This window comes from Xiphophorus maculatus, chromosome 10 (genome assembly GCF_002775205.1).
Source record: "Xiphophorus maculatus strain JP 163 A chromosome 10, X_maculatus-5.0-male, whole genome shotgun sequence".
Classification (NCBI taxonomy): Eukaryota; Metazoa; Chordata; class Actinopteri; order Cyprinodontiformes; family Poeciliidae; genus Xiphophorus; species Xiphophorus maculatus.
The window spans coordinates 10,191,115-10,217,976 of NC_036452.1; the positions used below are offsets into that span (position 1 = coordinate 10,191,115).

General features: G+C 37.7%; 1 protein-coding gene across 1 annotated transcript; it reads right to left on the bottom strand.

Moving 5' to 3' along the window:
• Positions 1–18,419: 18,419 nt before the first annotated feature.
• On the bottom strand, positions 18,420–26,828 carry epas1 (endothelial PAS domain protein 1). The gene is made up of 9 exons (XM_005794777.2): positions 26,566–26,828; positions 25,604–25,770; positions 24,972–25,201; positions 24,814–24,898; positions 23,665–23,762; positions 23,421–23,584; positions 19,871–19,977; positions 19,591–19,765; positions 18,420–18,584 (listed from the first exon to the last, which is right to left on the bottom strand). The coding sequence occupies exons 1-9, from the start codon at positions 26,703–26,705 to the stop codon at positions 18,521–18,523; spliced, it is 1,230 nt and encodes a 409-aa protein (XP_005794834.2). The 5' UTR covers positions 26,706–26,828; the 3' UTR covers positions 18,420–18,520.
• Between the last annotated feature and the right edge of the window lie 34 nt (positions 26,829–26,862).

The window sequence follows — 26,862 nt, forward strand, 5'->3', positions numbered from 1 at the left end:
CTCTCGTTGAAATTATTCTAGCAGTTTGAAAGAAATCGTTTTGAAAGAGTCATCTTTGGAATTTTTCCAACCCTGATTTTGATTTTTGAACAAGGTAAGTAAATTAATGTTCAGGTTTCATATAAAATGTTGACTCGATGCAAAGCAGAGAGGATGTATGCATGGATAGCTTACGGCACAAACCTGCACTAACGGAGCACTAACGAAGTAGCCCAGTTTGGTTTGTTTTGGCGCAACATGGGGGGATGGTGACGTCATCGGCCAAAATTATAACTTTTAATATTTCAGAAACCAAAGCTGCACAAACGTCCGTTTTAACTGCACAAACCTGCACTAACGGAGCACTAACGAAGTAGCCCAGTTTGTTTTGTTTTGGCGCAACATGGGGGGATGGTGACGTCATCGGCCAAAATTATAACTTTTAATATCTCGAAAACGAAAGCTGCACAAACGAAAATTTTAACGGCACAAACCTGCACAAACGAAGCACTAACGAAGTAGCCTAGTTTGGTGTGTTTCGGAGCAACATGGGGGGATGGTGAACTCGGATGACCTAAAAAATAATCTTTAATATTTCAGAAACCAAAGCTGCACAAACGTCCGTTTTAACTGCACAAACCTGCACTAACGAAGCACTAACGAAGTAGCCTAGTTTGGTTCGTTTTGGCGCAACATGGGGGGATGGTGACGTCATCGGCCAAAATTATAACTTTTAATATCTCGAAAACGAAAGCTGCACAAACGAAAATTTTAACTGCACAAACCTGCACAAACGGAGCACTAACGAAGTAGCCTAGTTTGGTTTGTTTTGGAGCAACATGGGGGGATGGTGAACTCTGGATGACCTAAAATATAATTTTTAATATCTCGAAAACGAAAGCTGCACAAACGAAAATTTTAACGGCACAAACCTGCACTAACGGAGCACTAACCACTCAGACTATTTGCTGAATTTTTTGAGGTGGGTGGGGTGTCAGCTTCACTCAGCTAGAGGAGAGCTGGCACCGCGAGACAGACGCACGCGAAGCGCGCGCATGCGTCCACTGACAGCGCGCGCTCCCGATTTAAAAGACTAATTTATAAATGCCCCAATCACCTACACCAAATTTACCAGGGGGGGAAACTCTTTTTTTAATGAGTGAACAAAACAAAAAAACCCGAAACAAAACAAAATTTCATTACTTATTACACGGGTGTCAAACTTAAGGTCCGCGGGTCAAATCCTGCCTGCAGTAACTATTCTAGACGGCCACATAAAATTAACTTTAAGATAACAGTTGTGTACTTAGATATTATTTTATCAGTCAAATCAAAACAGTTTTTGTTTATATAAGACCAGGGGTACGGTCAGGTACTGCGTACCTGATTTAGCGGGTATACTCAGTACCTGCAAGAGAGGGGAGCGGCTGTCTGCTGTAAAAAAAAAAAAAAAATCACTGGGTGCACCCATTAATCAGCAGTCACTGATTAGTTTCTCTAGAACTAATCACTTCTAGCACTTAATCAAAGACTTAATTGTGTTTGATTAAGTCAAACACGACGTAATCAGTTCATAAATAGCTCCTTCCCCACCCCCCACCTCATTTCATATTGTGTCTGAACTGTTCGTGTTATGCTAGATCAGGGTGCTCAATACGTCAATCGCGGAAGATTTTGGGTCGATCTCAGCAGTAGGTGACAAACTGAACGACGCCAGGATGATGAGACCACCACTTCCTCTTCTGACGCGCTTATCAAAATATTCACTAAGATCCAAAACGTTTGTAACTTTATTAAAGAATAATAAACGTATTTAAATTAATGACCCACCCCCATAACAATCTCAATAATTATTGTTTCAACTAGGTGTTGCGCAATTCTGTACCTTTCGTTCCATTACCAAAATAATAAAAAGGGACTCAAAGACTGACTGACTGGCAGAACAGAAGTTTAACATTAGCTAATCAACCACCTCTGTGTTCATGAGAGCGCTTATTAATAATCGCAAAATAAATATCAAACCTGAAAACCTAATATTGTAAGGGGCTGAATGTTATGTTTTTAACGTAATCTCTGCTCGGCTTGTGGCTGCCACGCAAACGGGTGTGCTTAAATGACAAAGAGAGACGGAGAGTAAAAAGGTATGAGTGGTTTTGAGTCGATCACCTGTTCACGTTGTTTCATCTTTGTGTACCTTTGCTGTGGCGCGTTACAGCCGCTGTAGTTTCTGAACGTTCAATAAACGACAAACTTGGGGCTAATTACCTCGTTCGTCTGTGAGTATGTCATTGACAACAAACATCAAATAGGACAAATATATTTCAACAAGTGGCTTCTACCGTGATAATTATGTGAAATTAAATTAATTGTCTAATTTTTTTTTTTAAATGTTTGGTGTTCTCTGGCATCTTGCTTTGAGCTCAGAGTCTGAAAGGCTTTTGCTCCATCAAGCATGTCATTTATTTTCATCTCTTTTTATGTTGATGAGACTTTCTCCAAAATGATAACCTCATTGGTTATCATTTATAGCTCCACTGTTGGACATGAGCAGCTAACATTCACAAATGACATTGAAATAAATTCCAGTCCAATGTCTGACTTCAGGTGATTCCTCTGGAACCTGTTAGAGGTAAAATATCCCAACTTCAGAAGATGTGCTTTTAACTTAACAGAGCTCTGTGGTTCCTCAGTACAAGAGTCAGGGTGAGGAGGCGCCATGTCAGGAAGACGAAGTGGAAGCTGCAGGATCTTCAGAACAAACAGGTCATGATGCTAGGCCTACTGATTGTCCCTCTATCTGAACAAAAATCAATATAATCAGTTTAAAAGCTAAAATGAATGGTTATATGCCAGACATGGAAAACTGGCGCACTCCCTGCCATGATGTTCAGAATTTAGATCTCATGGCATCTTGTGGTGTCAATATTGCCAGCCAGTAGGCTGAGGGAAATATGGCTCCATTTTGCAGCAATTCAAGAGCTACCCAGTTAGCTTTTATATATATATATTCACTTTCACTTTTTTGTCATAGAACAAAAGTAAAGAATTTAAACTACTTTCACCTCTGTATAAGACCAAATAAATTGATGTGAAAAGGACTTTAATCTTAAGAAGTACAAATCAAGCTCAGAGAAAGTTTAGAGGCAGTATTGTGTAAAATAGTCTGCTATGATGTTATTCCCTCATCAAAAACATGCCTGGGGTGTTGTTTTGATTGTTTCATGCATGTTGGAGAAATCCTTGAATCGCCCGTGGCGACCATAAAGCTCTGCAAAATGCCTGGGTGGATCTAGCACCGCCTTCTAGGACGAAGCTCCTCCTCAGAGCTGCAGTTTCCGAGCTTCCACCTCACAGAGCAGCTCCTTCAGACTAGCCAGCAGCAATTAGCAAACATCTGGTGAAATTGTGCATTATATGAGCCACTTCTTGGTGAAACGCTGGTAAAATGTTGTTAAAAGGTTAATAGAGGAGCGATTTTGTGATGACTTCCTGAAGGCATAGGTGTTTCTTAAAGAGACAGAGTCCCAATTTAGGTGTTAAATTACAAAGTCAAATTTCTTTCAAGTCATATTTGATACACATTTTCATAAACAACTGAAGGTAACAGCTATAAAAAGGCACTATGTGGTGGGAAAATACAAAATACTGTCCTTTTAACAGTTTGCTAATGGGTAATTTTATTAAGATATTCTGCCACAACCAGCTCTTTAAGTTTGACACTCCTGGTTTAATATTTTAAACAGCCTCTCCACAGCCTGGAGAGGCTGGTATAAAAGACTGTGATTCTGTTTCAATGTGGCTGAAGCTAAACGTTTAAGTGATTTTTTAAAGTAAAACCGTGAAAGTAGACAAATCTGTGCAAGAGACCCAAATGTTATGACTTTTGTGTCAGGGCATATCACCATAGCAAATTGGTTTAGTACTAACTCTTTGGTACAGGGGCAAGTGTAAAAGATGTCAGCTAAGTCTGGACAATATGACAAAAAAATGTAAGGGTTTCATGCAAGTCAAAAATATAATTATTGATTAGTTTTTTTGTTTTAAATATCTAAAATACTGCCCAACTGGTTATATGACCTTTTCTACTTTATCCATAGTTTTCACTCCACACCGTTGTTTGTTATTTTTAAGCAGCTCTGAAGCCTCAGTTAACGGTTAGCCCTCACTAAAGTTCACCGTTACTCAACAGGTTAACCGCAGGAGCAGTTAACCTGTTGAGTAACACCCCGCTGCTGCTGCGTCAGTTACTCAACAGGTTGTTGCTAGGTAACCAAAGCTACCGAGAAGGCCGTTTCCTCCGCCTTCATTTTTCCAGAATTCTCCACAGTTCCGGATCGGAGTTCGCTGAAATTACAGAACATTCGTATTTTCTATTGATAATTATCACGTGTCTATCGCGATTTATATCGTAATTTATTTAATAAAGTCTGCTCTGCATCGCTTTCCGTGATGTTGGCTGTTTTCATGCTCTTTAATGCGTGAAAGCTGAATGCGCGCTTCCGGTCACTGATGCCCGTTTGAAATCATGACTGCTGACTAGCAGCCACTGACTTACTCACGTTTTGCGAGCCTACGTTTGAAGTAAGAGTTGGAGAAGAGTTGCACACCCGTTCCGATGCTTGTTAACGTCCATATTTTGCCAGATCCCCGGTCCTTGCTCAGCCCAGTAGCCAGTGGATCTGGCTTCCACTGCCAGATCGGCCACAGTTACAGGATCAGGCGGGATCGTAGTGCCGCTGTTAGCAATGCTAACGTTTTGAGGACGATGGTTCCGTTTTATCTCCGCTGAGAGGTTTTAAAAAGCCCGTAAGCTCGGGCATTTTCTTCATCACCGTCTTTGCCGTGCTCGTCTTTTTCTTTCCCGTTCCTTTATTTACAGGACTCCACTGTCATACTTTTTTCTTCTTCTTGAAATTCATTGGCGGTTGGCAAGAAACGTTAGGTGAGCATTACCGCCACCTACTCCACTGTCATACTTTCTGTTGTCCGCCATAATGTCAAAAATATTGACTGATGCCCCGCCCCCATGCGTAATCTGCGTCTAATTTGGACCAATAATAATCAAGCATTCACGATAGACGTTTTTTCAAAACAAAATATTTTTGAAAGACACGCTCAAAATCCTCTTACCCAGTGATAAAATTATTAATACTTCAGTATTAATGAAGTGTAATATTTAGCTTGCCACTAAATCCATCCATCCATCCATTTTCTAACACCCTTGTCCCTAGTGGGGTCAGGAGGGGTGCTGGTACCTATCTCCAGCTAACGTTCCGGGTCCAGCAACACAGACAGACAGGACGAACAACCACGCACATACTCACCTAGAGAGAATTTAGACTGTGGGAGGAAGCCGGAGTACCCGGAGAGAACCCACGCATGCACAGGGGGAACATGCAAACTCCGTGCAGAAAGAACCCGGGCGGTAATTGATTAATTAAACAAAAAAATTTAATATAATTGCTCATAAATACTTAGTTTGAAATGTTGATATCCATAAATTAATAAATAACAAGACTTTAAAAATACACCTCCATTTTTTGCTTTTATGATAGGCTAAATAGCTAAAATTTTTGTCTGTAACTTTACAAAAAGGCACTCCATATTGAAGTGGCCTCCATATTACATGATTGTTGATTAGAGGGGCATCAATAGATGGAGTAAGTCTCTCTTAGGAGACATGAAGGCTTGGATTTTTAGCACTCATAAATCACATTTTATCATATTATTGAATATTACTCATGTTTCAATTGAATATGTGGATTTGGATAAAGATACTTCGTTTGAGGGCAAAAGCCTTCTGCTATTATTTGTACCCTAGCCAGGTCATTCATTAGCTTACTTAGAGTAACAACAGGGTAACAGTTTTGTACTTTGTGGTTTGATCAAAGGGTCTCTGTGAGGCTGCTGTCATCAGCACTTCCCTGATCTGTTGGGTGAATGACACAGCTAGATAGGATCTGCGGAGGTCCAGATCTCACTCATCAGTCATTAACTTTCTCCTTAGCACAAATGATTACTGAAGGAGCTAAACTGATGTCTGATTGTTTTAATGGCATGAGACTTTATGTCCTTTCTGACTACACGGAGGACACACTGTTAGTTCAGGTCAAACACTTCAATTATAGTAACCGTGGGAGTCCTAAAGTTCATGAAATGTTGAACTTGAAACCATAAATGTTTATTGGAAAAGGTTACTGGCATATAGATATTTTTCCTAACATGCATTGGTGTTGATTTCTGTCCAAAACCTGCATGAGGGACAACTAGTCCATGAGCTGATGGTGATGGATCTGGGCAGGGAAGATCTCCTGCAGCAGTCTGTATTACAGCATATATGAAGAAGCCTCTGACTAAAGACGCTGTTTTTCTAAGACAATCTGGTGAAGAGGGTGGTCCATCATTTTCTTGTTTTTATGTACAATCTTTTATAAATTTCTCACACAAGAAACTGTGTTTACTTACAGCAACAAAAGCAAGAAATTGTGTTCCTTGTGTGAATAAAAGAGAAGCGATTGATGATGCATGTCACTTTTACAGAGTTAAAGCAAAGTTGATCTTTCCAGTAGTTACGTAGATCAGTCAGTAAGCTTTTTAATTGGTTCTGGAGATATAATTGGAGATGCTGCTAGATCAGTGTTATCTGTTTCGGCCTGCCTGTAATCATCCAGAAATAAAAACAGGCTTCACAAAGACACCGACTGAGCAGCAGTGTAACAGAATGAATAACTCTGTTATTCATTTATAACAGAATGAATAACAGAGTTATTAAGTCGTCAACTGGTCAACATGGCGCTAAGTGCTGAGCGTGTCTGCATGAGGCCCTGACCCCAGACCTGCACCTGCGGACTCTGCCCACGCGATAAGATTAGATTCATTTCCTGGGATGCAAGTGCAAATATCAGCCCATGTGGCTGAACAGCAGAACAAGTGCACAATTACACAACGCTGTATGAAACAATAGGCTTCATGGCTCAGCTGGGACTTTAACATGCAGTCTTCAGATCTGTTTGAAGTTCATCTTTTATGTCTAGTCATTCATGTACAAACGGGTCTTTCATTAAATTAATGCAATAATGCCGGAGCTTATCTCCTGTCCAAGTGATCATAAACGTTATCGGCTCCAAAAGCTGATATCCTGACTTTAGGCGGAGAGGAAACAACCACACAATTTACCTTTCTTATGAAAACCAAGAGAGAAAGTACATAGATTTTAGACATTCATGTGTTTGTTCTCTCTGTTCTTTCAAGCAGATAAGTAAACAGCAGTGAAGATAAGGTGAGGCCCGACAAACAGCATGTAAAGGGAACGAGGGGTGAGCGCATTCTGCAGAGACACAAAAAGATGTAGAAAAACGTCAGGAAGACGTGAGACGTTTAAATGAATTCAGAAAGATCTGGAATTTATCACAACCTGTATGGTGTTGTTCAAGTTTGAATTCACAAGCCTTCACAAAGGTTCATAATTATTCATACAGCCCCAAATATATGCATACACTGGCTCTCAGAAGTTTACAGTTTTTAAATCCTCACCCTTCGTAGAAGCTACATCTGTTTATCTGTGACATCAGGAGGACCGCACATCCTTAAAAAGTCTTTAACCCCAAATCTGTCTAAATATTTACTGTTTTCTCCACTGTTTACTATGAGAATATCAATAAATATTAATAAATTGAAAAATAGGATCAAATGCTGTTACTGCGTGTAGCTCAGTGATACAAATTATATTTTTTATGCAGCATATTACAAATGGGAATGTTTCTCAAGAGCAATATTTGTGTTTGTGGCTATTTACCTAAACGACAACTAATAAATAGTTGATATAATTACTTTTATTGATATCACAATCGTCTCATTAAATATTATGATGAAATTTTAAGTCCATATCGCCCACCCGTAGATTAAAATTACTTTCCTTTGCTAAGTGAGATGACATGTGTTTGTGTATTGGCTCTATATAAATAGTCTGCATTTATATAGTGATTTATCAAGTCAGAGGACTCCAAAGCAATCTACACGACATTCACACACCGATGATTGTGAGCTACATTGTAGCCACAGCTGCCCTGAGTGACAGAAGTGAGGCTGTCATACAAGCTGAAATTATTTATGTTCATCAAAACTCAATATAACTAGCAGAAAGTTTGAACTGATGAAGACTCTGACTGCTGAAAATGAACTAAAGTGGCTAAAGGATTTCTGCAAATATGCAACCATATTTCAAAAGAGGCTTCTGAAATGTAAAGCAAACAAACTCCTAGAAAAATCACTTCTGTCAGAACGAGAGCCTCCTCCTTGTGTGCTCTGGTTTTAATCTTATCGCTTGTTTCCTCTCTGTTTTTCTCTCACTGACACACTTTGATTTATCAGGGTTCACGTTAAAGGGTGAGCACCGTCCTCTGATTGGCCGACAGGCGGACAACTCCCACCCAGCCGGAGCGGCGTGACGGTGAGGGAGGGGGTTGGCATAAAAACAGGTGATGGGTTGTGTGAATGATAAAATAAAGGCCTGCTCAGCAGAATTACATGCATGTTTGGAGTGGAACAGAAAGCGTCTTGCTTGCTTAATAATGGTTTTTGTCCCACAATCTGCTCATGTTGGCATTTTATTCTTTCAGTTTTACATCCTAAAGCTGTCAGAGGAACCGCTGCTTCCTCATCTGTTGCTCAGTCCTTGTCCTCATCAGGCCTTTTCATGCACAAAACCTGCAAGAATCAGTTGAATTTGAGTTATTTCAGTGAAAACCCAACAAGAGTTTTGAGATCATTTAGATGCACAGGAATAACTGCACAATAAAACCTGGATCAGATTAAGGTCCTAGAAGTTTTTCCTAAAAGAAAAAGTCAAACTTGATGATTCTGCACAAATGTGCAATTGAGTCCAAAGCCTCTAAAGAAGGCGTGTCCAAACGGTTAGTCTCAAAATCATTTAGTCAAAAGTAATTACAGGGAAATAATTAAAACACTGAAATCACAGAATTTCTTTTGTTTTTGTGAGATAAATTATGACATCCCCAGATTTTGCACATTTTGTTGCACAAAATGAAAGGTAGAATTGTCAAACTCTGTTATAAGGAAGGAATTCAGATCAGCCTAGTTTAACAAGTTAAATAAAAGTTGATTTGGGGGCCAAAATGTTGGCTTTCAGAAAAAGTCTCTGGATAAAAGTGGTGCTACTTATTATAAAAAAAAATGGTTGAGAAAAGACTAATGATTTGCGTCATACTTAACATTTTCCATTGCAAGTGAATTATGTCAACAATGATTACACCTGGAATAAAAATTCAACAAGTACATTTGTATCATTTTTGAGTTGCAGTTGGGGCCACAAAACTTAGTTCAAGGGCCACAAATGGCCCCCAGGCCACACGTTGGACACCCTTCCTCTAAAGAATTAAAGGACCAGATTTTTGTTGTTTAAAACTTACTCTGAGATGCCATTTCTACTCACCACAACTTTTACTTCAGATTTTTAAAAAAGAAGGCCGCACGTTTAATTTTATGGCTTTACGTTGCAGAATTACCTGCTGAGTAGCAAAAGCCAAAGGGCGAGAAGATTACCGTCACACGTCTCTAATGTGTAGTATTCTGTCAATAATTGTGCACATGATAAATCATTCATACCTACAAACATTGTTAATTTTTTTTAAAATGGCAAAACATAGCAAAAAAATAGAATAAATGTATTTACTACAGGTGCAGCTTAATAAACTAGAATATCAGCAACAGGTTTCTTTACTCCAGTTATTCAATTCACATAGACTTATTACAAATAATCCAATCAAATCAGCAAATTCACAGAACATTTTTTTAGTCAAATCTTTAAATAGTACCTTTGCTGTCCAAGAGGAGCCAGATGAAGCTCATCAGATGAACACATTGTTTATTCTGCATCCGGGTTTCCTGAATTTGTGAATCTTGAAAAACGCAGCTTTCAGTAACTCCATCTGACCACCAGGTGGAGCTAAAACCTTACAGTTCTGATGCCGCACCGTGACTCAAATCTGGAGGCAAACTGCGCAACTGACGCTTCAAACTGAACCAAATTATACATACACGTTGAGTTTACGTATAAAGCAGCGCTTCAAGACAAATGTTATCTAAACACGAACAAGTCCGATGATTCATCAGTTATATCAATTCCATATTACAATTTGCTGATCACTCTCGAAGAATTCACCAAGATATTTGATTTAATGTGTTATTTTTATTTTTACTATCCCTTTGACGTTAAAGACCCGGTTTCAAACTGAGATCTCTGGCGCCCTCTAGGGGGGAATCCCTAACCTCCATTTTTTTTCCCCCTCCCATAATTATTAAGGAGAAAATACAAAATTTACACATTAACGTGAATTGTATGGTAATTGAAACTATGCTTTTTATTTTCTTTTAGTCAAAAGTATTCACATTACAAGGAAAAAAAAATTATTTTAAAGGTATTTTATCCGATAGGTCAGGGGTTTGTGGCTCTTCGGACCCTCCACAGTGGCTCTTAATAACTTTTGCTAAAAATTCAAAGGGACCAGTTAAAGTTTTAAACATAGATATAATGAAACCATCAGGTTTTTAACAGTTTTTTTTTAGCATAGTTGCATTGACTATTTACAAAAATAAACGTAGCAGTAATATGCTTTTATATCTGTTTTTCTTGTCGTTTGAAATCTATGCTTTTTTTATTGGGGCCTGCCATGCAAAGCAATGGCAGGAACCTATTGCTATTCTCCCAAGAAAAGTTTCTTTATTATTATTATTGGGGCCTGCCATGCAAAGCAATGGCAGGAACCTATTACTCTACACCCAACAAGCGTCTCTTTAATATTATTGGGGCCTGCCATGCAAAGCAATGGCAGGAACCTATTGCTATTGTCGGAGAAAGTGTTTCTTTATTCTTTATTTTTCTTCCGTAACCGTTAATGCGGCTCGTACCGCTGGGTGCACACCTACAAATGAGGTATCAAAACATGCAGAAAATTCACGCCATTCCAGCTATTACTTCTGGTGGGATTTGGGCTTAACGTGGCGACATAATTCGCAAAAAACTACGAAAAAAACCCCATTATAACTCAATGGGAAAAATCCTAGAAATACCCTATTTTTGAGGATTTGCTGTGTCGTCACAAATTCACCTAGAAATGCCATTCAAATTTCATTTTGTAGATACGTCTGTGATCTCTTCGAAAGTGAAGACGGCTCGTCGATACCAGTTACGGTTTGTCCACAATTTGCCTCTAAGCGACCCAAAGTTTCTCATTTTTCTTCATATTAGAGTGACAGCCGATCTCGGTTCATATCTGGGCACAACATTTCTTTCTCTCATCGCTGTAAATGCTCTGAGTGAGGTACAGATATGAATCTCGGGACTATCGCAGAAGACACATTGAACTGTCATACGCTTAAAACGCTTTTCGAATATGTATTACGGTTCCCGAACAAGAAGGATTTGTTTCCAATGCTTTTTTTCAGTAAAGTGTGTTTGCTCAAACACACTTGTGTGTTTGAGAGCTCACAGCTCAGAGCTCACACCTTCTGAGACCATTATTTGCCATAGCAACGGAACTCAAGAGGCTATTGGTTGCTGGTTAGGACTACGAATACGCATCACTGTAGTTCTATCTATCCTCAGTTGAAACAGATCAGGACTGAGAACTGGCCTTTAGAACTACCTGCTGCTTTGGGCTGTATATAACTGATTTAACTCAGTAACTGTTACACATGGGATTAGTTTGGAACTTTAAAATGGAGCATAATAATAATTTCAAAATAAAAGCCTTGAATATTTTTACATCAGGTAATTGCTGTTTTTGGCCTTATTTGACGTTTTCATCCAAAGCACTGTTACACATGGGATTACTTTGGAACTTTAAAATGGAGAATAATAATAATTTCAAAATAAAAGCCTTGAATATTTTTACATCAGGTAATTGCTTTTTTTGGCCGTATATGACTTTTTCATCCAAAGCAATGTTACACATGGGATTACTTTGGAACTTTAAAATGGAGAATAATAATAATTTCAAAATAAAAGCCTTGAATATTTTTACATCAGGTAATTGCTGTTTTTGGCTTTATATGACTTTTTCATCCAAAGCACTGTTACACATGGGATTACTTTGGAACTTTAAAATGGAGCATAATAATAATTTCAAAATAAAAGCCTTGAATATTTTTACATGATGTAATTGCTCTTTTTGGCTTTATTTGACTTTTTCATCCAAAGCACTGTTACACATGGTATTAGTTCAGAACTTTATAATGAAGCATACTAAAAATTTCAAAATAAAAGCCTTGAATATTTTTACATGATGTAATTGCTCTTTTTGGCTTTATTTGACTTTTTCATCCAAAGCACTGTTACACATGGTATTAGTTCAGAACTTTATAATGAAGCATACTAAAAATTTCAAAATAAAAGCCTTGAATATTTTTACATGACGTAATTGCTCTTTTTGACTTTATTTGACTTTTTCATCCAAAGCACTCTTACACGTGGTATTAGTTCAGAACTTTAAAATGAAGCATACTGAAATTTCAAAATAAAAGCCTCAACATGCCCCTGAGGTTAGTGCACCGCCGCAGGCAGTGCAATAATATTATTCTGCATTATCTGTTTCTCTCAGGTTAGGGAACTGCCTTGCACAGCAAGGCAGTTCATTAGCATTAGCATTTTAGCTTAAATAAGCTATTAGCTATTTATTGGACTTATTAGCCATGTTTAGTATACTGAATGGAGTAAGTCCATTATAGAGAACATCCTAGTGATGTCCCACATGCTAGTGACAGCAATGATGCTAACATTAGCATTTTGCTAACTACTTGCGTTTTCAGCATTATATAACTGATTTAACCCAATGACTGTTATACATGGAATTAGTTTGGACCTTTGAATTGAAGTTTAACAAAAATTCCAAAATAAAAGCCTTGACATATTTTACATCAGATAATTGCTCTTTTGAGCAATAAATAACTGATTTAACCCAATGACTATTACACATGGGATTAGTTTGGAACTTTAAAATGGAGCATAATAATAATTTCAAAATAAAAGCCTTGAATATTTTTACATCATGTAATTGCTCTTTTTGGCTTCATTTGACTTTTTCATCCAAAGCACTGTTACACATGGTATTAGTTTGGCCCTTTGAAATGAAGCATACAGAAAATTTCAAAATAAAAGCCTTGAATATTTTTACATGACGTAATTGCTCTTTTTGGCTTTATTTGACTTTTTCATCCAAAGCACTCTTACACGTGGTATTAGTTCAGAACTTTAAAATGAAGCATACTGAAAATTTCAAAATAAAAGCCTTGAATACTTTTACATCAGCTACTTGTGTTTTGAGCATTATATAACTATTTTAACCCAAGGACTATTACGCATGGGATTAGTTTGGCCCTTTGAAATGAAGCATACTGAAACTTCCAAAATAAAAGCCTCGACAACATTTTAAATCGTACCGAACGGTGCACGTCCGCCTCGCTTAACGTTCTTGCGGTTCTCCGCGTGCCACTGGTGACGTCGCGGTGTTCTTTGGCGTCGACGCCGATTTGTGGCGCGACGACGCCGGGCCCGAACCCCACGGGCGCGCCTTGGCAGGCCCCGTCTAAATTTCTTCCGAAATTTTCTAGTTATAATTCTTTATTTTTCTTCCGTAACCGTTAATGCGGCTCGTACCGCTGGGTGCACACCTACAAATGAGGTATCAAAACGTGCAGAAAATTCACGCCATTGGAGCTATTACTTCTGGTGGGATTTGGGCTTAACGTGGCGACATAATTCGCAAAAAACTACGAAAAAAACCCCATTATAACTCAATGGGAAAAATCCTAGAAATACCCTATTTTTGAGGATTTGCTGTGTCGTCACAAATTCACCTAGAAATGCCATTCAAATTTCATTTTGTAGATACGTCTGTGATCTCTTCGAAAGTGAAGACGGCTCGTCGATACCAGTTACGGTTTGTCCACAATTTGCCTCTAAGCGACCCAAAGTTTCTCATTTTTCTTCAAATTACAGTGACAGCCCATCTCGGTTCATATCTGGGCACAACATTTCTTTCTCTCATCACTGTAAATGCTCTGAGTGAGGTACAGATATGAATCTCGGGACTATCGCAGAAGACACATTGAACTGTCATACGCTCGAAACGCTTTTCGAATATGTATTACGGTTCCCGAACAAGAAGGATTTGTTTCCAATGCTTTTTTTCAGTAAAGTGTGTTTGCTCAAACACACTTGTGTGTTTGAGAGCTCACAGCTCAGAGCTCACACCTGCTGAGACCATTATTTGCCATAGCAACGGAACTCAAGAGGCTATTGGCTGCTGATTTGGACTACGAATACGCATCACTGTAGTTCTATCTATCCTCAGTTGAAACAGATCAGGACTGAGAACTGGCCTTTAGAACTACTGCTGCTATGGGCTGTATATAACTCATTTAACTCAGTAACTGTTACACATGGGATTAGTTTGGAACTTTAAAATGGAGCATAATAATAATTTCAAAATAAAAGCCTTGAATAGTTTTACATCAGGTAATTGCTGTTTTTGGCTTTATTTGACGTTTTCATCCAAAGCACTGTTACACATGGGATTACTTTGGAACTTTAAAATGGAGAATAATAATAATTTCAAAATAAAAGCCTTGAATATTTTTACATCAGGTAATTGCTTTTTTTGGCCGTATATGACTTTTTCATCCAAAGCAATGTTACACATGGGATTAGTTTGGAACTTTAAAATGGAGAATAATAATTTCAAAATAAAAGCCTTGAATATTTTTACATCAGGTAATTGCTGTTTTTGGCTTTATTTGACATTTTCATCCAAAGCACTGTTACACATGGGATTACTTTGGAACTTTAAAATGGAGAATAATAATAATTTCAAAATAAAAGCCTTGAATATTTTTACATCAGGTAATTGCTGTTTTTGGCTTTATATGACTTTTTCATCCAAAGCACTGTTACAAATGGGATTAGTTTGGAACTTTAAAATGGAGCATAATAATAATTTCAAAATAAAAGCCTTGAATATTTTTACATCAGGTAATTGCTCTTTTTGGCTTTATTTCACTTTTTCATCCAAAGCACTGTTACACGTGGTATTAGTTTGGCCCTTTGAAATGAAGCATTCTGAAAATTTCAAAATAAAATCCTTGAATAATTTTACATGACGTAATTGCTCTTTTTGGCTTTATTTGACTTTTTCATCCAAAGCACTGTTACACGTGGTATTAGTTTGGCCCTTTGAAATGAAGCATACTTAAAATTTCAAAATAAAAGCCTTGAATATTTTTACATCAGCTACTTGTGTTTTGAGCATTATATAACTATTTTAACCCAAGGACTATTACGCATAGGATTAGTTTGGCCCTTTGAAATGAAGTTTAACAAAACTTCCAAAATAAAAGCCTTGACAACATTTTAAATCGTACCGAACGGTGCACGTCCGCCTCGCTTAACGTTCTTGCGGTTCTCCGCGTGCCACTGCTTACGTCGCGGCGTTCTTTGGCGTCTACGCCGATTTGTGGCGCGACGACGCCGGGCCCGAACCCCACGGCCGCGCCTTGGCAGGCCCCGGCTAAATTTCTTCCGAAATTTTCTAGTTATAATTCTTTATTTTTCATCCGTAACCGTTAATGCGGCTCATACCGCTGCGTGCACACCTACAAAAGAGGTATCAAAACCTGCAGAAAATTCACGCCATTCCAGCTATTACTTTTGGTGGGATTCGGGATGAACATGGCGACATAATTCGCAAAAAACTACGAAAAAAACCCCATTATAATTCAATGGGGAAAATCCATTGAAAACCCTAATACCCTACTGGCTAAAACAGAGAATTGTCTCCCCCAGCTGGCTCAAATGAAGTATTGTAAGTCTGAAAAGCGAAAAGAGCAAGTATGAAAAAAAAAAAGATTGTGCCTTGGATATACTGGATTAAACAAAACTTTAAATTTGATTGGTAAACATCCAACAGGTAGATGTGAGTGTGGTATGGATATGGAAACAGTAGAACATGTAATAATTAATTGTGGAAAATATAAAGCAAGTACAATAAATTAGGAAATATGATATAGAGACATTTAAACTTAATAAGATATTAATTAAACACAAAATAAATAAAGCGGTTATTACATGTTTGAAGGTAACAGGATTATATGTAAGACTTTAGATTGGGGAGCGGTTAACTGAAACGTGGGGCGTGCTAACCCCCTGCGCCACCACAGCACGCCCCATGAATATTTATGTTATTTCATAAAATTTCTTAAGAAAACTAAACTGATAGAAAGGATTTAGTGTTTTTTTTTTTTAAGTTGCGCCCTGATCCACACTCCATACCAGTAGGTGGCGGTAATGCACACCATTAAGTTGCTTGCCAACCGCCATTAAAAACAAAAAGAAGAAGAAGAGCTTTCTGCTTCCGACTGTTTGGTTAAGGTAAGAAGTGTTTGTGTTATGTCCATAAAATATACTATTTAATTTCATTACTATATTATTAGAACTGCTTACAGTTGTTAAATGTAATGTGTTCTTTAAGAAATGTGATCGATTTTAAAAGTTTGACTGCTGTGGGATATTTTGTTGTGGCTCTGATAGCGTAGCTGCTAGCTTGATGGAACCACAATTTGTTCACATGTTAGCACTTTGCTAACTGGCTTTCGTGAAACCAGTTAGGCTACAAAATCTCTGTTAACATCAATCTGATCAGCTGAAATAAGGCAATTTTGTTTTACCTCAACCTAGAGCTATTGTGACTTGCAGAAATTGCCACAAATAACCGGAACTAGCATATTAAGCTACTTCACTGAATCAGTTGCTTCGGATACAGATACTCTCAGCTGCCGTCTTGTGCCGACAGTGAAAAACAGCAGAACTACATAATATTAGCTTGGTATGATGTAAATTATAATTTTTGTTTGAATTACATAAAATAACTTCATGATCTGAGTTTTTTTTCATTATGCTTGGCCTATCAATAATTTCAAATAATAAAACATAAAATATCTGGGTTTATTTTGTTCATCCGAACCAGAACCTCCAGGTTCTCCGTTGTAGAGTTTTACTGAAAATCAGCGGAGAAATATCTGTAGCGCAGCAGCTGCGGTACAGTCTGCCCACTAGAGTAGAACTGAACCGAACCAAACATGAACGTATTTCATCGCCTAACGAAAGACAAGGAAGCAAAGAGATTTCGGCTAAAGAAATCTGAACTTGATTACATTGCAGCATCCTTTAGCGTCGATGCCAATTTGTAGCGTGACGACGCCGGGCACAAACCAGACGGGCGCGCCTTGGCAGGCCCCGGCTAAATTTCTTCAGAAATTTTGTTTTTCTAGTTTACATAATTTTCTTCCCCACAGAAAAAACTAGCCATCCTCTTTTAGCTAAATTATGTATATCTTTATTTTAAATCCTAAAAATAGAGACAAAGTGGTGGTTTTCTACAAATTACAAAAAAAATGTCTATAGGCGATATTTTTCTAAATTTTATTGGATGTTTTTTTTTTTCTAAAAGTCATGTGACATTTTAGTTTTTCTTTTTTGCCTGAGAGCAAAACAGCTCTTTACGTTACAGAGGTTGCAGACCGCAAACGGTTTGCACTAAAAGATGCAACTTTAACCTTTTAAAGAACAGCTTCAGATTCCAGATGATGAATAATTAAACCCTTTAGACCAAAATAAATTAGGAATTTTAAAGATTCCTCATTTGTTTCTGCATTTCAACAACGCATTCTGTATTCAGGCTGATAAAGGAGACTTTGGTTTTTTTCCCGTTTTTGTTCGGTTACGTTTTACCTTAATCTAAAAATATCGCTGCACCTGCTGATCTGTTTAGTCACATGAACGAATTTAAATCAGTTGAGATGAGTTTAGAGATGAGTTTGAGTTTTATTTTACTGACAACAATCTTCATGCATTTCATTCTGAAGCTATTTTCTACTCTCTCTTTCTTTCTTTTTTTGCACTGCAGCCGGTTACACTGAAACTTGGCGTGCATTCAGAGGTCGAGAGGTAAAAAGTTTACACAGTTCCCACGAGAACTTTCCTGTCGACTGCCTCTATTCAGGAAGCTGCGGCTTCCACTTGCATCTACTCACATCTCCTCATCAGCAGGGTGCGTATCTGTGTGTGCGCGTCGCTGCACGCACCCCACGTGTCAGGTGGCCCAGCAGCCGACCCCATAGGAAGCACGGTCAGACCCAGGGAGGTCAAGGAAAGGTCAAACAGCCTGTTTGTTCATGTGACTCCGCCCTGTCAACTGCCTGACAACCACAGTCTGCAGCAGCGATTATGAAACTACGGTAGCAAACGGAGAAGTTGGAGGGTTTCTGCCTGAACCGCCACTGAACTCAACATTACAACAAATTTCTGGAGGTGCGTCACAGCTTTGCATCGAGATATCGTAAGAAGCAGAACAAAGCACAAGTCGTTTTGGAAAGATAAAAGTTCCAATTTATTAAACATAAAATTAGGGAAAATAATACATAAAAAAAAAAAAAAAGCTAGTAGAGTTTTGGTCCCCTTCAAACTCTGATTTCATCTCAAGTATCTCTGGAAGGTTTGATCCAAAGAGAGCTGCAGAGACGGCTCCTCCACTCCGCTGTGACACAGAGCAGATATCAGTAAAGACTCAGTTCAACAGAAAAGCTTCTCAGAATATCATTAATAAAACATTTGAAGCTAATTTAGTTGATAAATAAAACTTTGTTTTTCTTAGAAAAGACTAAAAAACTTATTTTTAGTATAGAAAAGTTTTGTTTTGATCTACAAAATCAAGAAAAAAAAACTGCAGACTTTGGATTTTGACTGTAAGCCACAAAATGTCATTACCAGGGAAGCAGAATGCTTACAGATTATAAAAGCAAGTAAATGAAAAGTTGAGTGGAAGGAGAAAATACACAACCAACAGCTAGATGCTAGCAAAGTTCTGTTTTCAGATAAAAATAACCTTTGATTTTCATTTGGAAATTGATGTCCAGTGTGAAGTTTAAACTTTCAGTAAAGATTTAAAGATCCATGTCATCTGCTGGTCGTAGGCCTCTGTACTTTATCTAGACCAAAAGCAGCACAGCCATCTACCAGCAGATTTTTGACAAGCTTTTAGGACATAATGACTCCCAAAAGATTCACAGCTTTTAGGAGTCATTACCTATTTGCAGTGCAGTTGATTCATACAAAATTTGTTTAGTTTTGTAAAAGTGGTGGGCTGGTTGACCTCTGGAAACATTTATTAATTTCTTATATATACAAAAAAAATTTCTTCACAAATGTAGCACAAACATTTGATAACAATTTCAGTTAATTTGAAAAATGTAGGTGGCCAACTTCATGCAAATAGAGTACAGGGTGAATTTACTACTTTTTCTTTTGCCTGTAGATATTTTTCCACCACATATTTTCCTTCCACTCAACTTTCCACTAAGATGTTGTGTCAGTCTTAACATTTGAAAATGAAAAAAACATTTTTATTAGTCTTGGAAATTCTTAGATTTAAAAGTAATATTGTCAGTATCTGTAAGCCACAGAAATGAACAGAAAAAGAAAAACAAGTAGAATTAACCTATACACCATTCAAGTTTTATCAGCTTCATTTTTTACACACACACCTGAGGATGTAGGTGACACAGAGGATGCAGAGCGGCTGGCTGGGGTTGGGTCTGGGTCTGGATCTGGACGGCTGGACGCCCGGGATGACGGCGCTGTGACTCTCCACCCAGACGTAGCCGCCGCTCCTCACCAGCATCCTGTACCGACCGCTGACGGACTGACTCTTCAGACACACTGCAGGATCAGGTGAGAAAGTCACACAGGTGTAGCTCTGTGTGTGTGTGGGTGTGTGTGTGTGTGTGTGTGTGTGTGTGTGTGTGTGTGTGTGTCAGGGCTTACGGTTCAGGTGGTTTTTGTTCAGGCAGCTTGTGTCCAGCGTGTGACAGAGATCGTAGATGGATCGGCCCAGCAGCTCCTCTGGCCGGTAGCCGAGAAGAGAAGTCACTCTGCACAAACATACCAGGTTCATTTATTTCAGAAAACAGAAACTTTCAGACGAACGCAGCATTTTTTAACATTTTTAATGAAAGATTTGGAATAAAATATCAAAACCTGAGCAGCAGAAATGGAAACAATTATCGGTAAAAGGAAACATAGTTGCTTTTTCTAAATTTTTATCTCCAGATTAGACATATTAATGTGAAATGCTCTTGAAATCTCTCAGATTATTTATAAAACATAAGACTGTTTATATAAAAATAATCTTTATTAATGTTGAATAAAAATTACTCAACATTAATCTTCAATGTTGAATCATTTAATTATTTAGGATAAATGATTCATTTAATTTAATAAACTTAAAAGTTTAGAAAAAACACAAAGTTTTTCTAACTAAATAAATTATTTGTGTAGTACTGTTTGAGCAGGTTGAACTTTTAAAGGCTTTTTAAAGCACCTTCTGCAAATTTAACCTTTAACACCTTCAGCAACGTCATTAATTTTATCCAGAAAACACCTGACAAATTGACATGCGTTACATGTAATAATTTTACTTCCTTTTTAAACAATTTCATCACATCCAGCACTGACGAAGGAAATATTAGTTCTGCTTAATTACACAAGTATAATGACGCGCAAATCTAACATAAGATAACTGAGAAGTTATAGTTTACAGTTTTGTTATCAAAATCTAGTATAGTTATCAAAATCTTGATGACAGATTTTGATCAAAAACAGAAGGAAATATTTCTACTGACTGCTTCCAAGCTGCTACACTTTCTTTAGCTGTTTTGTTTTGTGTATTTATCCATTTATTTGTATTTATCAATAATCACAGTGTTCATATTTAAGAATTTCAGATTCACATATTAAAACACAAACTTTGCTGTGTTTTAATGGGATTTTATGTGACATGAAAAAGTGCATCAGTAAGAAAAAAATGATTTTATGAATTTATATTATTATATAAAAGATGTGGATTTCTTTCTCCCACATGAGCTGTGGATCTCTGCAGCTCCCTCAGAGCCACCAGTGACCTAACGGCTGGTGGACAGACATTTTTTGGTAGGTTTGGAGTTGTGGTATCATTTATTTTAGAGTAACTCTGCTTTAAAACTTTTAATTTGACCCATTTGTTGTGTTTTTGGATGCATATAACACCTTCACAGACCAGATAAAGACTAAAATCCACATTATATTTACTTTATTTACCAACTAGATGACGTCTGATAGCTGCTGGTTGTACTGGATTTCATTCAGGCTTATCAAATTAAAATGTTTGAATATAAATGCACAGCACAATCAGATAAAAAATTAAACAATTTTCCTTCTATTTTACAACAAACCCCTACTTTTGTAAATAAATAAATAAAATATTACAGAACGTTTTGCAGAGTACTACACATCAAAACATGTTGCTTGTTTATACCGTTATTGAGTTTTGCACATGCTCACTTTGCAGCTGTTGTGTCTTTTTCCTGCTTGTTGCTAGAAAACGTTTATCATGTGAAACAAAGACTGGGTTGTGGTTTCAAGAAAAAAAACAATTAATTTAGAGAACATTAAAAGTTTCCTACGTAGCATTCTATTGACTTGAACTGAAAGGAATTGGAGTGACTGGAGTTTTCTGTGTGGTTGCAGCGTGTGTCACGTCGCGGACTGCTTCCACTCTTCCACCTGCCGTTTCACGCTGGAGGGAAATTCCTCTTAATTCTTGGACAAAATTGGAGGTTTGGAAAACAAAAATCTGCTATTTTGGTGATTCATTGCGGATTTCCCCTGATAACACATCCGTTGATCTGGACTCTAATTTCATATTGCATATTTTTATGAGCTGAAGAACAAAGTGACAGTGTTAAAAATACTTCGAATGAAAAATAACATTTCGTAACCTAAAAAAAGGCCGACAGTCACTGATACGACACCAACGATCTGCAACAGTTACAATCCAAATTTTTTTTCAATTTCTGCCCTCAGTCTAGCAAAATAAAATGCATTTAGGAAAGAAACATGTAATTTTTAAGATTTAAGTAAAAAACGTACAAAAACAGGATAGATATTTTTCCAATGAGATGTTAATATTTTTTTAAAACAATGTAAGAAAACATAAATGGTAGACAAAAATTGATTTCAATGAATATTTGTACTTTTAGTTTCATTCTGTCGTGAAAATCCATTGCATTTATTCCATGAAAAATGGGGAAGAACTGCTTAACCCAGCATTTGTTTTCATATTTAAAAATATTAATTACTGTTATTCTCAATCAAATATGTAAAATATTTTCTTTATTTTCAATCAAAGAACCATTGTTGAAGGTAAAAAAGCCACTTGCATCTTGCACTCCCATCTTATTCAAAGACAGTCACAGAAAAATAAAGATAATAAAATATAGCAAAACGGAACTGAACGCGTAAATGTGGAAGTAATTACAGTTACAAATTCGGACAAATAAAAGTAGAAATACAGAAATAGAGCGAGACAGAATGCAAGAGGTAAAACTGACCACCAAAATTTGACACTCGAGGCAGTTTGGCCTCTTCCTGTTAAACCTCAAGTTTCCCGTAATTTACCATCTTAACCACTGTGAAGACAGAGGTTGCCACCCAGAGGTGGGTCGGACTCAGAACCACAAAACAAAACAAAATGCACTTTCAAACTCAATCAAAGCCAATCCTAGCTGGGCCTGTCACAATAACCAATTCTGCCGGAGGATAAATTGTCCCAGAAGTTACTGCCATAAACGATAATGTTGTTGTTTTCAAGTAATCATAAGACAAAAACATAATAAACCTTAAATTCTGACGAACATTTACTACTGGGACTGGAAGACATTTTAAGTATCCAAAATAAATAAACAAAACAGAAACAACAAATAAAATGAATCATGGAGTCTTTATAAACAGAACTGTCCTTCAAAATAAGGGCGGGTCGAGACCAAATCACCAGACTGAAGACTTTTATCTTAGATGAAAGAAAAATGCTAAATTATGCAAGTGAAAATTATTGAGTTTGCTTTAATTTATCATGTGATTAATTGATTTATTGGTTATTGTGACAGGCCTAATCCTCGTATACTTGATTTATTTTAATCTGAACGTCACAAACACAAAATAATTCAATATTTGGGAGAATCTAAGACTTGTGCCATAACTTGTCTTATAAAATTAGTCCCGTTTTTGTGAAAACTAATCTTGCTCTTCATATGTGTGCATCTTTTTTTATTTAATAATCAGCGTAAAGTGATTTGAATAATGTAAAAATAATGACGCTTCAAAAGCAAAGCACTCATACATACATAAGTAAAAAAAAGAAGCTACATTTAATGTAATTTTTTTCCATTTAAGTCCTAAATTTGAATAGTAATGTTCTTTAAAGTTACTCAAACCTGCAGGAGGATTGTTGAAACCTGAAATCCTACAAAATGTGGCTAACGGCGGTGAGTTTATGCACCTCTGGTCGCAGTACGTGAACCTCATGTCCATGCTGTGCTGGCTGGTGAAGGTGTGTGTGCTGAGGAGTGTGTGTGAGAGCGGCAGAGGTCGGCAGGTCAGCAGCACGCAGGACACCGAAGACGAGGCCGCGCACAGCTTCACTCTGCCCTGACAGTGGAGCACCTGGAGTCACGGAGAGCAGAGTTAACAGCAGCGTCAGAACCCGACTTCCCGGGTCTGAAGTCCTAACCTGAACCACCGACCTTCCAGGTGGTCGACTTGAGGTTCCCGACTCTTCCTCGGTGCGTCAGAGCGCTTTTTATTCTCACGACAAAATCCCTCTTCTGGCTGCACCCAAGTTCTCCAGAGAAACAGACACATTAGAGCATTACTTTTGAAAATTAACAACTTTTAAGCGAGTATTAAACCTGCTTTTCTTTGAGGCTACATTTCTGCATTAAAAATGGTTTATTTTATTGGTCTGATGTAATATTCTCATATTAAATGTTACGTTTTCATTAACAGTAAGCGGAACATCCTCATTGCTAACAGAAATAAATACTTTCAAACGACCATCTGTGTAAAATTTATTTATACATTGAAAAAGCACAAAATCTTACCAAGTATTTTTTTTGTCTAGTTTCAAAAACAAATATTTTAACTTGCAAGTAACTCTTCAGCAAAACATAGGAGCTTGTTTTAGGGCAATAATTTTATAATATTGATAAAAAGTGCTAGTTCAACCAGCAGATTATTTCACCTATAACATGGGAAAAATGTCTTGTAATGAGTGAAATAATCTGAGGGGCACAAGTACTTTTTTTTATCGATATTAAGGAATTATTTACTCAAAACAAGCTCCTACTTCTTGCTGAAAATTACCTGTAAGTTAGTTTTGTCTTAAGATACCTGGACTTGAAACTAGACCAACAATACTTGGTAAGATTTAGCGTTTTTGCAGCGTGTGATGCGAGTTACTAGGTGATAAAGTTCCTGAAATAAACTGACTTCTCAATAATATTCAAGTTTATTGAATGTGTATTTAAAGGTAGGGCTCAATTTAAAAAGTGAAAATTAGGTAGCGTCTTTACACACGAAGGGATGTATTTCAAGCATTTATTTCTGGTAATTTTGATTATTATGATTTACAGATAATGAAAATCCAGAATTCAACATCTTGAAAAAGTTAGAATATGAAATAAAAAATGCATTATGGCCTAAACAATCATTATAAAACTAACGAACAACTGCTCTCCATAAAATCAGACTCTACAAATGGGACCTGTGGCTCTTCACAGAGAGCAATGTCCAAGCATGCTGATGGAAAGTTGAGTGTAGGGAAAAACTGCAGTGGAAAGAGATCACCGAAAAAGAAATGGGATTTTCACTGATATGCTTTAAAACACACCAACCTGCAGTCAGACGTAGGTTATGTCTGATTTCCTCGTGATCACATGGGTGAGTATACTCAAAGATGTTGTGCCCCATCAGCTCAGTCTGCCAGGAAACAAAGAGTTAAAAAAACCTTAAAGCAGAAAGTACCAGTAAAACCTCTCACCTGCAGACTCACCTGGCTCAGGCCCATGTACTTGCTGACGTTGTCCGATAAGAAGATCATGTCTCCCAGGGTGGAGAGCACCATGAGAAATCCCTCCAGGATCTTCAGGTACATGCTGTTTTCATCCAACGGGTCCAATCCCTCCGTTTCTTTCCCCAACTCAAACAGACACCCGTCCTGCGCCTCTCCTCCGTGGCGGTATCTCGCGCCGTGTCCGAGCTCCTCGTGCGACCCGGCAGTTTCTGTTTCGAACCCAGGAACAGAGATGAGTTTTTAGAAAGTTGTGCTGCTGTGAATGATGCAAACGGCAGAGGAAAGGATGTGGTGTATTTTTGTAAATTTCACATGCATGTGAGTCTGCTCCAGGCGTGAAATAGTACTTTCTCAGTCTGACACCTAAAGCATTTCCTTTGTCAGTTTGTATTCTTCTAGCAAAGATTACAGGCGGTAATAAATGATGAATCATGTATTTTTTATTTGCCTTTGTTCATTTGAACTGAAAGAGAATTTCGTTTTTCATGAACTCATAACTCAAAAAATATTTCTTAAAATTTGGTCTCTGCAGCCAAAATTCATCTCCATTTCTGCACTGTTTGACTATTTAATCACAATAAACGGCTGATTTGTTTTCGAGGTGTTTTCACCTTTGAGCAGCGTCTGCAAGCGTATGTAGCTGAGGGTGAGGCGGATGACGGAGGGTTTGTCCAGATGAGCTCTGACGGAGGGCTGGAGCGGCAGGAGGCGGGACAGGTCACCAAACACGTCCGACTCCACGCGCCGCCGCCGCCGGGCCGCCTCACGGCTGATCGCTCTGCAGGTGGCAGAGACCAGGGGGGAAAAACTGAATGTAAGTACTTACATCAAAAAGAAATCACATTTCATACCATCAATAAGAAATAATTTTTGTAATAATAATATAGTAGGGGCAATCAGGTAAGAAACTATAAAGTATAAATAATTTAGTTGATAAAAAACTAACAATTATTGTCATTGGATAAAGAATAGTGAATTTGGCAACAAAATATTGTTGCTTGGTTACTGGAGTATGAAGAAAAAATACAGAAAAATCATAGGTCTGTATATATATGCACAAACACACATACATACACATATATACCTACTGGTGCAGGTAAATAAATAGATAAAAAATAACAAAAACAATAACTAATTACAGAAATGTAAACAAAAATGGCATAGGGAATAAAAAACATGTAAATAATAAATACATCTGCGAAGTAAATGAAATGAAAAAAACAACAACATTCAAATCAAAAGTTCAGAATTTACATGAACTATAGTTTCCTGAGTTAAAGTCATATAATAGTGATGTACAGAATATTTTTAACTTGTCGAATTTGCCTCGTTATGCAAGTTAAATAACCAAACATGCTAAAACACTGACACTGCCTGATTAAAAATAAAAAACGCTCACTTTGTGACTTTGTGACCTCGACTATAAAACAATTGCAGCGAATTTCTCAACAAGTGAGGAAGCGAATGAGACTTCTCTTTTATCCAATTTCAGGCTGGGTTCGGATCTTTGCCAACTTATTCGTGTTCTAATTTCCTCCAGATTTAAAAAGCAATCAGAAAATGAAAGGTTTACCGTCTCTTCTCCTTGTCGGCCGTCATTGCGTCCTGCGGAGTTCCCCGACTGGCGGCATGGCGATGATGCCAACAGAGGTTTCCCTGCAGCACAGATGAGATGGCCTGGCTCCAGTGAGTGTCACCTCTCTCCTCCTGCATGCAAATAGTCAAGCAGGTCTCCAAAGACCGAGAGCTGTGATTGGTCGGCTGGCCAGGAAAAGCATCACCTGATCCCCTCCTTCCGCTCCTCCCTTTTCAGGCTTCAAACTTTCTCAGCATCCCTCAGATTTGACTCCAAAGCGCAACAGCTTGAAAT

Coding starts and splice junctions, on each gene's coding strand:
- epas1 (XM_005794777.2), bottom strand. CDS start 26,705: ATGCAGGAGGAGAGAGGTGACACTCACTGGAGCCAGGCCATCTCATCT. Junction 19,978..23,420: donor TTCACGTACTGCGACCAGAG/GTGCATAAACTC, acceptor ATGTTTGTGCAG/AGTGACTTCTCTTCTCGGCT. Junction 19,766..19,870: donor GAACAAAAACCACCTGAACC/GTAAGCCCTGAC, acceptor CTGATCCTGCAG/TGTGTCTGAAGAGTCAGTCC.